Source organism: Passer domesticus, chromosome Z, assembly GCF_036417665.1.
Source record: "Passer domesticus isolate bPasDom1 chromosome Z, bPasDom1.hap1, whole genome shotgun sequence".
In the NCBI taxonomy this organism is placed as follows: domain Eukaryota; kingdom Metazoa; phylum Chordata; class Aves; order Passeriformes; family Passeridae; genus Passer; species Passer domesticus.
In genome coordinates this window covers 50,368,320-50,382,647 of record NC_087512.1, presented here as the reverse complement: position 1 = coordinate 50,382,647, position 14,328 = coordinate 50,368,320, and the positions used below count along the sequence as shown (strand labels likewise).

The 14,328-nt window shown below is 42.0% G+C and overlaps 1 protein-coding gene across 3 annotated transcripts in view; it reads right to left on the bottom strand.

Annotated features, from left to right (window-relative positions):
- Nucleotides 1-1,175: 1,175 nt before the first annotated feature.
- The window catches only part of GRIN3A (glutamate ionotropic receptor NMDA type subunit 3A), a 67,385-nt gene continuing 54,232 nt past the window's right edge, over nucleotides 1,176-14,328 (bottom strand). Inside the window, exons 7-10 of one of the 3 annotated variants that reach the window (XM_064402989.1) lie at nucleotides 12,767-12,935; nucleotides 5,936-6,100; nucleotides 5,131-5,204; nucleotides 1,176-2,606 (exon numbers count right to left, since the gene is read on the bottom strand). In XM_064402989.1, coding sequence (XP_064259059.1) covers nucleotides 5,170-5,204; nucleotides 5,936-6,100; nucleotides 12,767-12,935 — 369 coding nt within the window. In that variant the 3' untranslated portion in view covers nucleotides 1,176-2,606; nucleotides 5,131-5,169. The remainder of the gene's footprint in view (nucleotides 2,607-5,130; nucleotides 5,205-5,935; nucleotides 6,101-12,766; nucleotides 12,936-14,328) is intronic. The other 2 variants (XM_064402990.1, XM_064402988.1) reach the window with 2 other exon arrangements.

The window sequence follows — 14,328 nt, the reverse complement described above, 5'->3', positions numbered from 1 at the left end:
CCTCTGCCACAGTCTGCAGGCACTGGTATGCCTGTGCTACTCCCCTTCTCACAGAAACCCATAGCAATCTCCTGTCCCCAGGGGATCAGGCTGGAGCAGTAGCTGAACAGGAAAATAACATGCCAAAATATGTCTCTGTTGGGCAGCAGTAATTTCAGTCTTTTCTGAAAAGGCACAGTTGGTGGTGCAGTAGTTCAGAGCAATCCCTATTCTGCATTTGATAAGGAAGAAGCTTCTCAGACAACCACCAGAAATAACACTTGCTTAACAGTAGTTACTAGGTGGTTGACATTTTTCTATTTATATTTTTGCTTTTAAATGAAGTCAGATTTGTTGAAGGATTTGGTGTGCAAAACATTTTTGTTTAAGATATGATTAACATTTTCAGTTTTTTTTAAAAATCTGCTTCTGGGCTCATGTGTGTAGAGATAAGGGCATAAAAGCCTTGATAAAAGTACTTACAAAATTGGACTGAAATACTTCTTTCCTAGTGTTTTAATGAAAAGAGCAATATTCATCTGTTCTAAACAAGTGATGTTGGAGGTCATGAGGTACCAGCTGCTACACAAAGAAAAAGCTCTTTCTAGAAATTTGATTATCTAAAGGGGGGAGGGAGGGGAAAGGAAGGCAACAAAAGTAACCTGAATGGGTAAGGGTCCATCGAGTTTGTCAGGAATGTGGGGACATCCCAGATCTATTAGACCTACCAAGGTGCAGGCCTGTGGATCCCACTTCCCAGTTTTATGTCCTAATTTCTCTCCCCTTTGTTACAGCATTGGAAGGAGCAGACACACAAAAGCAGAGAACAAGTCCTCAGTAGGGAACAGACAATCAGGTCTTGAGGCCAATTAGTCCAGGTCTCACTGTGATCAGCTTTTAGCACTGACACAGAGGTTTTAATATACAAGGACTTTTCAAAGGTTAGAGATGCAAATAGGTAGAATGCCTTCCTCAATCTACCTGCAGCCTTTGAACTTCACCTAACAAGAACACCCTGGGCAACATTTCTGCAGGTGACTGGAGATACAGGGAGGGTAAAAATTACTTTGGTGACTTATCTGGGAGACCAGAGTTAAGAGTCAATGTTACAAACTTTCTTTTTCTCTGTAATACAGAATGTGTTGGGAAATGGTTTTTAAAAATTGGTAGAAACCCTATTTAAAAAACACAGTCAGTTAGGTTGATGCAGTGTTTATTCAGATGCTGAACAGCTTACCCTTCCTTCCCCTCATCACCCAGAAGGGAGCAAGCTCCATTCAGTACATTGCCTCAGAAACCACAATTCTCATTCTTCATCCACAGAGTGGTTTTGGTGACTGCTTTTGGTATTGATGGGACTTTGATATCTGAATAAATCATGGTCCAGAGCCCCTTTAGTCAGCTCATCTTTGAGAAAGGACCTTATTGTCATCGTAAGACAGACAATATTAAGGGAGTCGTTTCACACTAGCAAATATTTCACTTTTTGAGGTAAATACTGATTTACAGTAGTGCCCCCTCTCCCTTCTCATCCTTGTCCTGTGCCACTGTGAATCCATCCCTTCACCTGTCAGTGCAGTATTTGCACAGCTTCTCCCTGGGAGGGAGTGGAAGCCCAGCCTAGGCTCACAGGCAGACAGAACTGGTGGTTTGGTTTTTGCCAAGTTATTTTAAGCTGGGTGAGTTCCTTCACCACAGCCTCAGAGCAGCCACACCTCCAATTTGTGCTGACAGAGCTGAGGGAATGGTGTGTGGTGGGTTTGACATTAGGAATTTGTCTTGTGAGCCTGTGCCAGGAGGGAAGGGACTACCAACACAGAACAGCACCTGCCTAAAGAGGCATCCATGAGGAGCCTTCACATGAACAGAGACTAGACCCACACAGAACACAACAAAAAATGTACCAACAAAGGGACATACGCCAGTGAACAGTTTAAACCTTTTTTCTGTATCTTTTTTTTTTTTTTTAATTAATGCACAGAAAGGGCTAAAAAAGTGAAACCTCACTGTATTGTCAAGTGGAGAAACGAGGAACTCTCATTGGGATGCTCCTTGTCTCTCCAGTCCCTTGGGAATGGCTGGTGTTTTCCAGGAGAATAAGAAACTTGCTGTGAAAGGAGGGGAACTCAGGAGGGTGGCAGTGGCTGTGGGCTGCTGCAATTCTGCTCTCCGGAACAGCTTATTGCCTGGTTTATTTTTGCACCCCTTTCTGGCATTACAAAAGTGTGTTACAAATTTTACACAGGAAGGGGAGAAAGGAAGAAAAGGGGAAGGGCACAGATATGCTGGCCTAGGGCTCTGCAGTTCTGTTTGTCTGTGCATACTCTTCCAGCTCTGATTTCCTGTCCATGGCAAGTTGCAGCTCCTGCTTGATGATTTCGATCTGCTTCTCCAGCTCTGTCAGCTCTTGCAGCACTGAGGTCCTCGCAGTGTTGAGGGACTCTGCTTTCCCGTTGGTGGTTAAGGAAGGCGGAGTCTCTCTCCTCCCCTGTGGCAGGGAGATGTCCTGGTGCTGATGGATTGTCACCTCATTTTGCCCCTCATCAGTGCAGATGTATTTTTTTCGGTGGCAGTTGCCCAGGCTGGCTGTGTTCCACACCGCTTGCTGGCTATTCCCCACATGGGCCCTGAATAGAGAGAGGAGAGTTAACACCACATCAGAGCCTGCTCTTGTGTGTGTGCAGACTTCCCCTGTCTGCTGTTACATGTTACATAGAAATATTATTCTTTTATCCCTGGAATTATGTTTTCTTGCAAAGCACAAATCATGAATGTAAATAACCAAATTTTTGTGATTTAACCATAGCAGAAGCTATGTAATGAATGTAATCCTCCCCAAAACATTTTTCAGTTATGAAATTACTCAGCTGCAGCTCAGGAAAATCTGAGTCCTTCAAAGCCTCTGAAAGCTTTTGTGGTTTCAATGTGCAAGTTTAGTACAGTGTTAGTGCTTAGCGTGTAACTACTCTGCCCTGACGTGGGCATTTGCTCTCACGGAGAAGGAAAGAGACTTCCTAGAGCTACTGTGGAGAGCTGGAGGGGGAAGCTTTCTCCTTCAGCCTTGAAGTCTTGTTGGGGAGCTGCTTGTGCTCTGGGAGACACACACCAATGATGTTTATCCAAGCCCTGCAGGTTCATTCTGGGTCTGGGCAGTTGATTTTAACAATTGCATAGTTAGCACTCCAGTTTCACCAGGTCAGTAAAACCATTCACAACTGGGTTTCCGATGCTGAGCAGCTTTTGTAGCTTTTGATGACCTTAAGAAACCCAACAGATTTTCCTCCATGAGGACACCAGCAGTAGCATGATGCCAATTTTTCCCACCTCTTTTCTGTATCTTTGGTGCTTCTAAGAGTTCCTCAGGACCCAGCAGGAATGAAAGCACATGTGATAATGTGATTTGAGAGCTCTGTGTTGCGCTGATGCCTCAGGTTTTAGCTTTTATGTTTTTTCAGATTCTATTCTGCTTTAGTGTGTAAGTCTATGCTTCATATTAGAGGATAGTAAGCTCTCTTCACAGAATATGTAAACAAAACAATTCCTTCTCTAGCTGGGGACCAAGGACAGCTGATCCAGATCTCAGGCCCAAGAGCATAAATAACGGTAGACCAAAGAGAGAAAACCAAGAAGGATGGGACTTCATAGGCTAAAGCTGTAATTGGACAATTAGCTCCAATATGCTAGTGGACCAAAACTTATAAAAGTGTGAGACCCTGTGACCTGTCATCCATTTTTGTGGCCATTTTGGGTTGTGCTGCCCAAGGTGGGTCTATTTGAGGCCTCTTAATAAATACCTACTTTATTCTTTAGCTCCATCTAGTCTCTGTTCTAGGTCAGCCTTCACAAGGTGTCAGTGCCTTGCCTCATGAGTGTTCATGACAAGCTGGACATCCCACTCGTGGCTCTGTCGAGTTAAATTCATCCCAATTCTGTGCGAGCAGCAGCCCCAAGATGCTGAGAAGAGCAAGGACAGTGGGTGGGTGTGCATGCACACAGCCGGGGCTGACTGCTGTGTGGGCAGAAGGTTTTGGAGTGCTGTACATCTTCACTCTCCCAAGTTGGAAGATTATTTGCATGGATCTTTTTCTAAGCCATTGTCTGGGGGGCTTATGCACCATCTCCTCCTGTTCCATCCAGCAAGGAGGGTGCAGCATGAGGAAACATTTTGCAGCATTCATGGCCTCTTCTGCTGCACACAGATCAAAAGCCAGGAGTGGCTGTGTGCAAGGAGGCTCCATACATGGTGTTCTTTGATAAGATGAACAGAGGAGATGAATTGCAGGCATTTTTAGACACTTGTGTATATAAAGGCAGCCTAGGAGCTTAGAGATGCTTACTCATTTATATTTGCTGCCTTTAGCAGAGGAATTTCAAAGAAACACAACATACATTAACATCTGTAAGTTTCAGTCAGGCCAAACATCCAGTAATTTTCTGAAATACTTTTTGTATTCTATACTCTGCGCCTGAACTTCTCTGTAGAACAGCAGTGCTGCTGTCTGTGTCCTTACAAAGTGCACCAGTAGGGTTGAGTTGCTGAGCATGTGCACAGTTCCATGCAATGCTTTGTGTTCCAGGATGTTCCTGTACATCCTATTTTCTCCTCTGCAGAAGACACATGCTATGAAAACAAGGCCAAGTTGTTACCAACTTTTTTCTCTCTCAGGACTTGTTAGACAATATTTTTTCAAAGGACTGCATTTGCCTCTCCTCACCTTTCTTATTTCTCATTCTACAAAAGAGGAGAGCTGAAGGAGTTTCAGGCATGTGAGTACCTGATCTGTCTTTCCATCTAAAGGCTCTGCCTCTCAGAGCCCTGGTTACCAGCCAGTGCTTTGGCACAGGAGTCATTCATTCCCTAAACTTCATTCCCTAAACACAAGGGCAGTGGACTTCAACTGCAAAGCCTCTCTTTGGAATGGGAGGTTTTTTATTAGCTGTATACAAAATCATGAAAGAACAAGATTTCTAGATTTAATACTAGAAAAAATAATTAATTTCTGCCTCCCACATTCGTCACTTTTATCTTGTTTCCTTTTTTTTTTTTTTTAATTCTATTACCTTTGGGCATAACTATATGTCCAAACAGAAAGCACTTAATTTCAAAGTAATTTTTATAGTTTGTGTTTTAAGGCATGGAGAACTTCCTACCTCTTTTCTACTCGTTTTTTCTTAGGCTGATGTTTTTCCTCAATAAATGAACTGTTCAGAGCACGATGTAATCTCTAGAGGAAAAAGAGGAGTATAAATTAGTAAAAGTAAGATTAAAAATGGCTCCAAAAATAGGTAATTTGGGCTTTGTCTGATGGACTTGAGCATAAATTATTTTGCACATTGAAGGATACAAGCAATTGTCTGTGCTTTGTCATTACAACAGATTTATTTTCCTGTACTTTCCCAAAGAGGGTAAGCTGAAAGGTTGATTAATAGTTTGGGAAAAATCCTTGGTGTTAAATTAGTTTTAAAAGATTTCTTCCACTGTGCTGCTTTAAAGCAATGGAAGTCCTTCCCTTTTGTGCCTTTTGCTGTAAAGTAACTTCTTCCTTTAGAGCAAACACCCAGAGCAATTCTGTCTCAATAGTTTCTCTAGAATAATGAGGGAGGTTACCCAGCATTTCCTGCATGCCTCACAGGTTTGGGAACCTGTAAGAGCAAGATAAAATGTTCTGGTTTGCCAGCTGAGGATAACAACACTGTTGCTTCCATCATCTAAAAGAGCTCAGCTATGAGGCTACAAGTGCAAATAGAAGGCTCTCTCTGTAAGCTTTGCAACTGAATATTTAAATAATTTCCTCTGTGCTTCCCATTCCATCCTTAGGTCAGCCTCTTCAAGTTCCAGAAGCTGCTGTCACCATACAGATGCCATCAGTGCTCTTACAACATTTCATACCTAGTTCTTGTCCAGGCTTTCTTAGTCAGCCACACAACTTTCACAGGGTCCTGTCAGAACACATACCTGACTGGTATGGAGCCAGTACTTCATCTTGGATTTCTTCTTGATTCGTGGCAGGACCAGTCTGTACACTATGTGTTCCCCAATAGTGGTGAGAATGGACAAACCAAAGCCAACGCATAACATCACAAAGAGCCCTGAGAAATGCTTTATCCCCATCTGCAGTGTCTGTGAATAAAATCAAAAGGGAAAGTTAAGGCAGGACATTGTTAGTGTGCTGAAGCAGATGCTTTGTTTTCTCATGTGGAAATGTGGTCCGACTGAATACAGAGTGGTGAAACAATGCAGAATATTATGGATAGAGTTCACAGCAAAGCCTTTCCGTGCTGCTTGGTGATGAGTCAGAGCAAAGGATCTGTCCTAGGAAGAGAATCAGCCAAATACCAGGGAATTTGAGCCATTCCCCTAATGGGGTGAAGTGTTAAACATGTACACGAATACGGTGTTTGCAGTGTCTTTGCAATTGTAAAAGCAAGTACTGCTTGATAGAATGTAGTCAATGAACTGCAAAGCAAGTCCTTCATCAGCAGTGAGGTACTGTTGTATGAGTGTTCATATTTTCAGGGAATTGATTGTGAACTTTCCCTTTTTGTGCTTTACCCTTGATGGAGGGTCATGGAGAAAATATGAAATAAGTAGCACAAACATGGCACCCCTCCACTCCCTACATTAACAACACTGAAACTGTCTTTGTTAGGAACTCTGACTGCAACTATGGAAAACAGGAACACTCACAGCTTTTTCTGCCAACCCACCCTTTTCATGTAGGATAGGAAGCCTTTAATTAATTTGTCTTATTGGCATTAATCATGTTTGAACACCAAGAAAGTGTGTAGAGCAGAAATCTGTACCACTAATACCTGCACTGCAATGTGTGGGTGAGGTATACATGTAGTACCTTTATTGTCAGGCCTTCATATCTAAGTTTATAAATCACTAAAAACCCTTTTGAAAAATTACTGGCCACAGATTACTATGGAAGTATTTCCATAGGAATATAAAATCCAGTTATGTCTTTCTATTAAACAATGTTACTCACCAAGTAAATTAAAAAAAAAAAAGAGGAGCAGAGTTTGGGAAGAGTTGTGTGTCACCTGCTGTTGTGTGATGGTGCTACCCTGGACCTGTTGTGTTCCTTGTGTTCATCTGCTCCACGGGTTGGGGGTGGTGATTGTGCTTTATTATGAGTATTTCCATACGTTGGAAAAAGAAACAAATTAGTGCAAAGGTACATCACAGAATATTTGTGAAATCTTGTTCTAAAGTAATTTTAAGCCACAGAGTTCATAACTGATGAGTCCACTGAAGATGAGGGCTTGAAAGTCCCTCAGTGTACTTTGGTTGTGTGACTGTGAGCTGTATTTCTCTCTTCTGGTTTGCATATTTGATTTCTGGTTTGCTTACTTCTGCTCTTTAGAATACAATGGTATGAGATAGCATTCATGTTTTTTTTTACAAGAAAAGAGCTTCAGCAATCTAGCATAGTGTGAACTTTTCTATGCTGGCACTGGCAATGGACTCTTTTTTGGGGATCCTCTGCCAAAATCAACCTCCTTGCCCCAAAGGACACCCAGCAGAACTTTCAAGATGATAATTTTTTGTACCAGTGAATAAACACTTCAAGGGTGTTGAAGGGTCTAATGGAGGTGTAAAAGCAATTTCTAAAGAAACTGCAGCCTGGAAACTTTAAGAAAGCCATTGCAAAGTGGCTCTGGGGTAGAAGTGTGTCAGAGTTTTGGCACAAGGGTTTTTTTTATATGGAAACTGCATCAATTCAACCTCAAGGCAAAACTTGCCTCTCCACATCACAATTTCTTACTGGCCTGCTGTCTCATAGTTTGTCCTTTCAGTTAGGGACAAAGGAGGGTGACACAGAGATTACAGATGGTAATGCTTTACACTGTTCAAGCACCAAAGTTTTTGACTGTAGGTCTGGCAGTGAAGCCCAACTTTTAATCCAGGTAGAATAAAATAAGAATGAGGTCTTTTTCTCAGAGGCCTCAGAGATAAGGCCTCAGTATGGCCCATCTTTTAATTTGACACATCTGTAATTTTCAGTAAGAAGCAAAAAACCCGCTATCCCAAATCGTTGAACATGCTGGTGAAAGGTGCTTTTGCCAGTTCTCCAGGAAACTCTAATGCAAATCACTCCCTTCCCAGAAAGGGTGTTCAAAGGCAAGTATGCAGCAACTGAGAGATGCAGAGCTAACAGTAAACATGAGAACAAGCAGAACAATAATTAAAAGGTTATGTGTTTGCTCAGTCATCTGAGTGATGAATACACTTATCTACCGATGTTCCCAGGCTCCAGCTCTTGTATGTCACAGAGAGTAACAGCCTATGGGTGGTTCTTGCCATGGGAACTAGGTTTAAGGTAATATCACGAAACCCTAGCTAAATCAAAACAGTAATAAAAAGCACTATTGCAGTGGTGGTTCCTTAATGCCTGCGGTCAGTGTTTGGTGCCACTCCAGCACTGCTGCAGAAAGTACACTTGGCCAGCTCCTTACATGAAAAATACCTCCCTCATCTTCAGCAAAACCTCTCTGATTTATGCTGATGAGGGTCTGGCTCCCTGTCCTGTCAGCTCTGCAGAATTGTTTTCTGCCTTCCCTGAAAGCAGGTGAAAGAAATTCCAGCACTGTCATCCCAGATGGGTTTTTCACCTGTAATGGATGGCTTTTGAAATTGTCCCAAACAAGATATCTTTTCCCAACAAAGGAAGTGCCAAAAAAAAGCATCAATAATATTTCAACTAGCAATGAAGAAGGTAATACATTGGAAGAGCTGCACGATAAAGGCTGCACTGTAGAAGGAAATTTTTAAGACTAAATTAAGGGGGAAAACAACGTAGGGGAGAAATAATTAACACAGTGTGGAGTGTATGGAGTGATTATACATAGCAGTATCAGCACATTCACAAACCATTGTAAAATGGCTATTTATCAGCTGCCTGTACTTATTGTAGAGACACACATTAAATAGTAAAGGAAACCCTTTAATGGAGGCACCTTTCATTTTCAACCTCTAATAGAGGCTCCTCTCATTAGAGGAGCAAGCTCTAATACTTATTTTGTTGCTCTTTTATGCATTTTTAGGTGCATACATAGACTATACATGGAAAGAGCAGGAAAGAAAAGGTTTCTCTGCCTTACTGCTTTCCTCTCTGCTCAAGGGGTAGGGGCCAGGGGGGTGGGTGTGTGGGTCAGGAGTGGCAACAGAAAACAAACTGATGGATTTCTCTACTGCAATAACTTATTTTTGTTTCCTTTTATTTATTTTTTTAAGGAATAAAAGCCCACTGTGTGGTGTATTCTGTATTAAGCTAGGATAAAAATACAGTCCTTGCTTGTAATCATAAATCCAGGAGGTAGTTCCCTGCATTTTAGGAGAATGAACTCAGTTATGGCCATATAATGGTTCTGGAGTAATAAGCAGTGTAGTCAATCCTGTGATAATTACTGCTAATGGGTGCTAAGCATAACAGTTGCAACAGCCTCCAAGTTGTTTCCCACTGGCAAATTGGGAAATTGGCATTTTCTAGACATCTACACATACAAGAGAAGACATGTGTGTTTTTTAACAATACATCCTTGAAGACACTTTTCCAATTTATCAACCCATATATACACTTGCTATCTGAATACTTCCTGTTGTTTCCACTCTAGTTATATGCCTTTTTTCTTTTTTTAACCCTGTATGGAAGCAAAGGGATGCAGAGAAGCCAGTCTGACATTTGTGTTCAGTTTGGAGCAGGCAGCAGAGGCAAAACCAGCACTTAATGATTTCAGCATTTGTTTTCCTGGGAAGAACTCCTGTTTTACTTCCTACTACAGGAGACTGTAAATGCTTTACTTTCCCTGGCTGCACTGAATAAGTCATCAAATACTCCTGTGGTCCAACTTTCATTGATTAGAAGCTTGTAAAAATTCTTGTGGATAATCTGCAAGTTGACAGCACACCGCAGATATTGATGCTACACACTGCTGAGCCCAAGTACTAAATATCGGTATAGTGTGTGTGTTAAATATAATAATAAGCTGTATTTTCTTGATTGCATTTTCTCTGTAAGGATTTTAAAAAGGTTTGCTGATGTTTGGAAGTTCACTTTTGCAGCACCTCTGCTGATAAGGAATTACTAGGGATAAATGAATACAAAGGGTAGGATAGAATTCTAAACTCATTTACACATGTCAGTAGGCTTGTGAAATCCTACTTATGCTGATGCTTTTATTTAGGCAGCTAAGTGTTATTAAAACGAGTCCCCCTCTCCATATTGTGGCATTTTTTGTAGATGCAGAGAGACTTATTTTTAGGCTTGATTTTCATTCTTATGGCTTTCTGTACTCTCAAAGAAGTAGCAGCTTAAAAATAACACATATTTAGTCTCTTCAGGGGGATTATCCTTAGCAAAGACTGATAACCATGGCTTTAGAGTTTCAAGTGACAAGTTCAAGATACTGTAAATACTGTCTCATATTGGCAAGACACATTCCTTTCCCTGCTTGTTGTGAAGGCTTTTGCACAGAGCTGGAAAAACACTGTTTAGTAATAAATGTTTTATTTGCTACTCATCAATTTTCCAAGCCCTGTCAGTACCTCTTCAGACAGTCACCTTGTTCTTTTGTTTGTTTTCAGTTTCAATGGATGAATCTAAATCTTTCACTCATTTGCAGGACATATCTTCTCCTGACTCTGTTGACAGAGTCAATACTCATTATCTCCTTCCTGCAGGACTGCTGTGCAAAGTACTTTCTTCTATAGTGCATGTCCAGAACCCACTGTCTCTTCCCACACTGAGACGACCCCTTTTCAATGCAACATTTGTCACTTTGGGAGACCCTTTTTGGAAACATTCCCAGTTCCTCCTATGGACAGGAGCCACCTCTCCTGCCCAGACAGTATATGTGCAGACTGAGAAAAGTGTTTTGGTGCAGCAGAACCTTTTTCCCCTGTTCTTTGTGTTTGTTTTTCATGCTCTGGCAACAAGGTGCTGTGAAAGGTGACTGATGGGCAGCTGCTATTTATGAGCCCTGGGCAGTTTGTTTCCTTTCTGTAAGTGACTGCATGGCCTTCCCTTGACACCTGCAGTGCACCAGGGACAAACATAAACCAGAACTTCAAGGTTGGAAAAGTCACTGTTGAGTTGTCAGGTGATGGATGCAACAAAAAAGAAAACTATTGGTTGACCTTTAAGGGGACTAGGAAAAAGAGCAGAAAGGCACAATTTTCTGGATGACAGCTGGGTGAAATCATGGCAAGATGAATGAGGCACTGTCTGATTGTGCCTCTTGAGTGATGCTGAAGCCAAAGGTCATCAATTCAGGCAAAAGACCAGAGCAAGTTCCTTCAGAAACTTGAGAGCTAACAGCCATCAATGGATCCCACCACTGATGGGAGATGAAAAGAGGATTTAAAAGACCTACAGATGTGGCACTTAGGGACACAGTTTAGTGGTGGGCTTGGCAGTGCTGCATTAATGGCTGGACTCATTGATTGTAGAGGTCTTTGCCTACCTAAATTATTCCATGATTCTAAGATGAAAGGATTTTTTTTTTTCCTGTGTGGCTGGTCTGGATCAGATGGAAGGCTGTGGTCAGGAACCAATCCCCACTGTTACATGGACCTGTGCCTCAGGCACTGGGAGGAGGTTCACAGCACTTTGCTTTCCTCAGAATCACCACTGTCAGGATCAGTTTGGGCTGGAAGGGTCTGTGTGCTTTCATATATTGTTATTTTAAATGTCAAGTTAGATACCATTTGTGTGAAGCATCAGCAAGTTCTTGATATTGATAGCTGGGATAATGGTATGCAGCAATATATATAATTTTTTTTCCAGGTGTTGTTTGTTATTTGACTGAACTGCCAGTCAACATGGAAATCAGTCTAAGTTCTAGAGTTCCAGCTGTTCTGTGACCAATATGAATATGAAAGGGAGAAATACAAACCTTTCAAGTGAAACAGAAGATACAGTGTCCAGAGTACCATTTTTTAAAACATAGCTAAAAAGCTGTGAAAGATTGTGCACACTTAATTAGCTTCTCCAAAAGCATGGACCAGGAAGGGCTCTTCTTTTTTGTACTGTGTTGATAAACTTTACCCTGGTCATCACTGCCTGCCCTGAGCAGCCAAACCCACTGACTACAGGCATTTTTCCTTTCAGGGGTACCCCTGCCTGCTGCCCCGCTGGCTGAGTTCCAGAGCTGCTTTGCAGCCAGGAGCAGAAAATTGCAAAATTTTTGGTTCCCAAAAATCACAGACTCATGGACTGGTTTGAGTTGAAAGGGATCTTTCAAGGCCACCTGGTCCAACTGCCCCACAATGATCAGGGCCATATTCAATTAGAACAGCTTGCTCAGAGCCTTGGATACCTCCAGGGATGGTTGGACACTTTCAGGGATGGGACATCCCCCACTCCTCTGGGAAACATTCTGCTCACTTTCTGATTTTCCACCATCTTTGTAAAAACCTTCTCTCTGCAGCCTATTCTGAGCTTGGGTGGAGCTAATGAGATGGAAAGGCAAGTCCCAAGAGCCTGGCTCCTTCTGAAGAGGCATCACTGAGGATAACAATAGGGTAGAGGAAGAGCTGAGTGTACTGTATGCAAAATAAAAACAGATTACATTGATTATGCCCAGATACCATGTACAAATATAACTCTGTCAATCCCTCATCCCTCCTGCACCATGTTCCACCATCAGTAGGGAGCTCAGCAATATGGCCACAAAGGCATACCTTTGAAACTTAAACATGACAATTTTAAACCAAGAGTATTTCAGCAATATTGCTAGAGGCTAACATTCACCAAGAACTGCCACTGCCACCCACAATTACCTGCAGTGGAGAGGGTAAAGTGAAATTCACTGCAGTGCTCTTTCCAAGCCTGATCTAGGTGCACGTTCCATAAATGATCCAGTGGGTGATGGTCAGGGTCAGATGCCTTGGGTAAGTGGTTTTGCTGGAGAAGTTGATACAAAACAGCAGAGTCAAGCACTTCTGACCTCTGCAATATCAGAAAATAAACCATCTTTATTGGTTTACCAGCTAGAAGAGTCACTGAAACCTTCCAGCACCAGGCTGAATAATTTCTTTCCAGGACAACTTTGTTTTGAAATGTGATTTAGAATAAGCAAAGTGCTCATCCACTGCCAGATAGAGAGAGATGGGAAGAGCTAGCAATGAGTTCTGCCACAGGAAATATAATTTCCCAGTGTAAGTAAAAAATGGTGAGTAGGAAGATGGATCTCAAAAAAATCTATAGAAAAATAAACGTCAGTGGGCAGGAGTGGCAGGTGGATAAGAACCAGGCACAGCTAAAGAGGTAATGACCAAAAGGAATGATGGATATCCCATCAATTTAAAGGCTATACTGATCAGTATTTCACCTACATATATTCCCATTTTGGCATGATTACTCTTGGTCAACAGGTGCAGCATGTCACAGACCAAATCTATGAAAACAACATAGAGGAATAAAAAGTCTTACTCTTGCTGTCAAAAGGCAATTGCTGGGTCTCACTTTGGTATATAATCCATGTGAATGACTACACACTGAGAAGTTGAGACTTTTTCAAAAAATGAATCATCTGCTTCTGTGTTGAACATTGTCCAGTCTTCAGTGAATCTAGAACACTACTGTGACTGAGTGCAGGGAATGAAGTTACAGAGATTTTTGGGTGGTACAGGAGTAAATTATACAAACCAACACTAAGGTAAATCCAAGACTAATTCCCATGCTTCTTGCTGTAACAGTGGGGAAGAACCTGTACTTTGGTGAGTGTTTGCTGCTTCGCTGTTAAGTTTAGTAAATTTCTCCCAACTAAGAAATCACACATTCTAAAATCTGTAAGTTCCTGGCCAAAAGGAATGGATTAAGAAGAGGGGATGCATGTGGGATATGCATTAAAAATGAGGCAACTCAGGAAAATGAAGGTCTGGACTTAGCAGAGCTTACCCCACAAATGGCACAGACTTGCAAGTAGTATTCTGCTTCTGCACACTTTCTGATTGCATAAGGACCTTTCAGTGACTTTTTATTCACAGAATCCTAGAATAGTGTGGTTTTGAAGAGACTTTACAGACCATCTAGTTTCAATCCCTGGGCAGGGATACCAACAACCAGACCATGTTTCTCCAAGCCCTGTCCCACCTGGCCTTGGACACTTTCAGGGGTGGGGTAGCCACAGTTTTTCTAGGCAACTTCTGTCAGGGCCTCACCACCTAAATGTTTGAATTTGTCCTTTTATCTCCTCTCAACCTACCTCTTCCAGTCTAAAGCCATTCCCCTTATCTTCTTACTCCATCTCTTGTCCAAGTCCCTCTTCAGCTCCCCTGGATCCCAGTTAGGCACTGGAATGGCCTCTAAGGTCTCTCTGGAGCCTTCTCGTCTCCAGGTG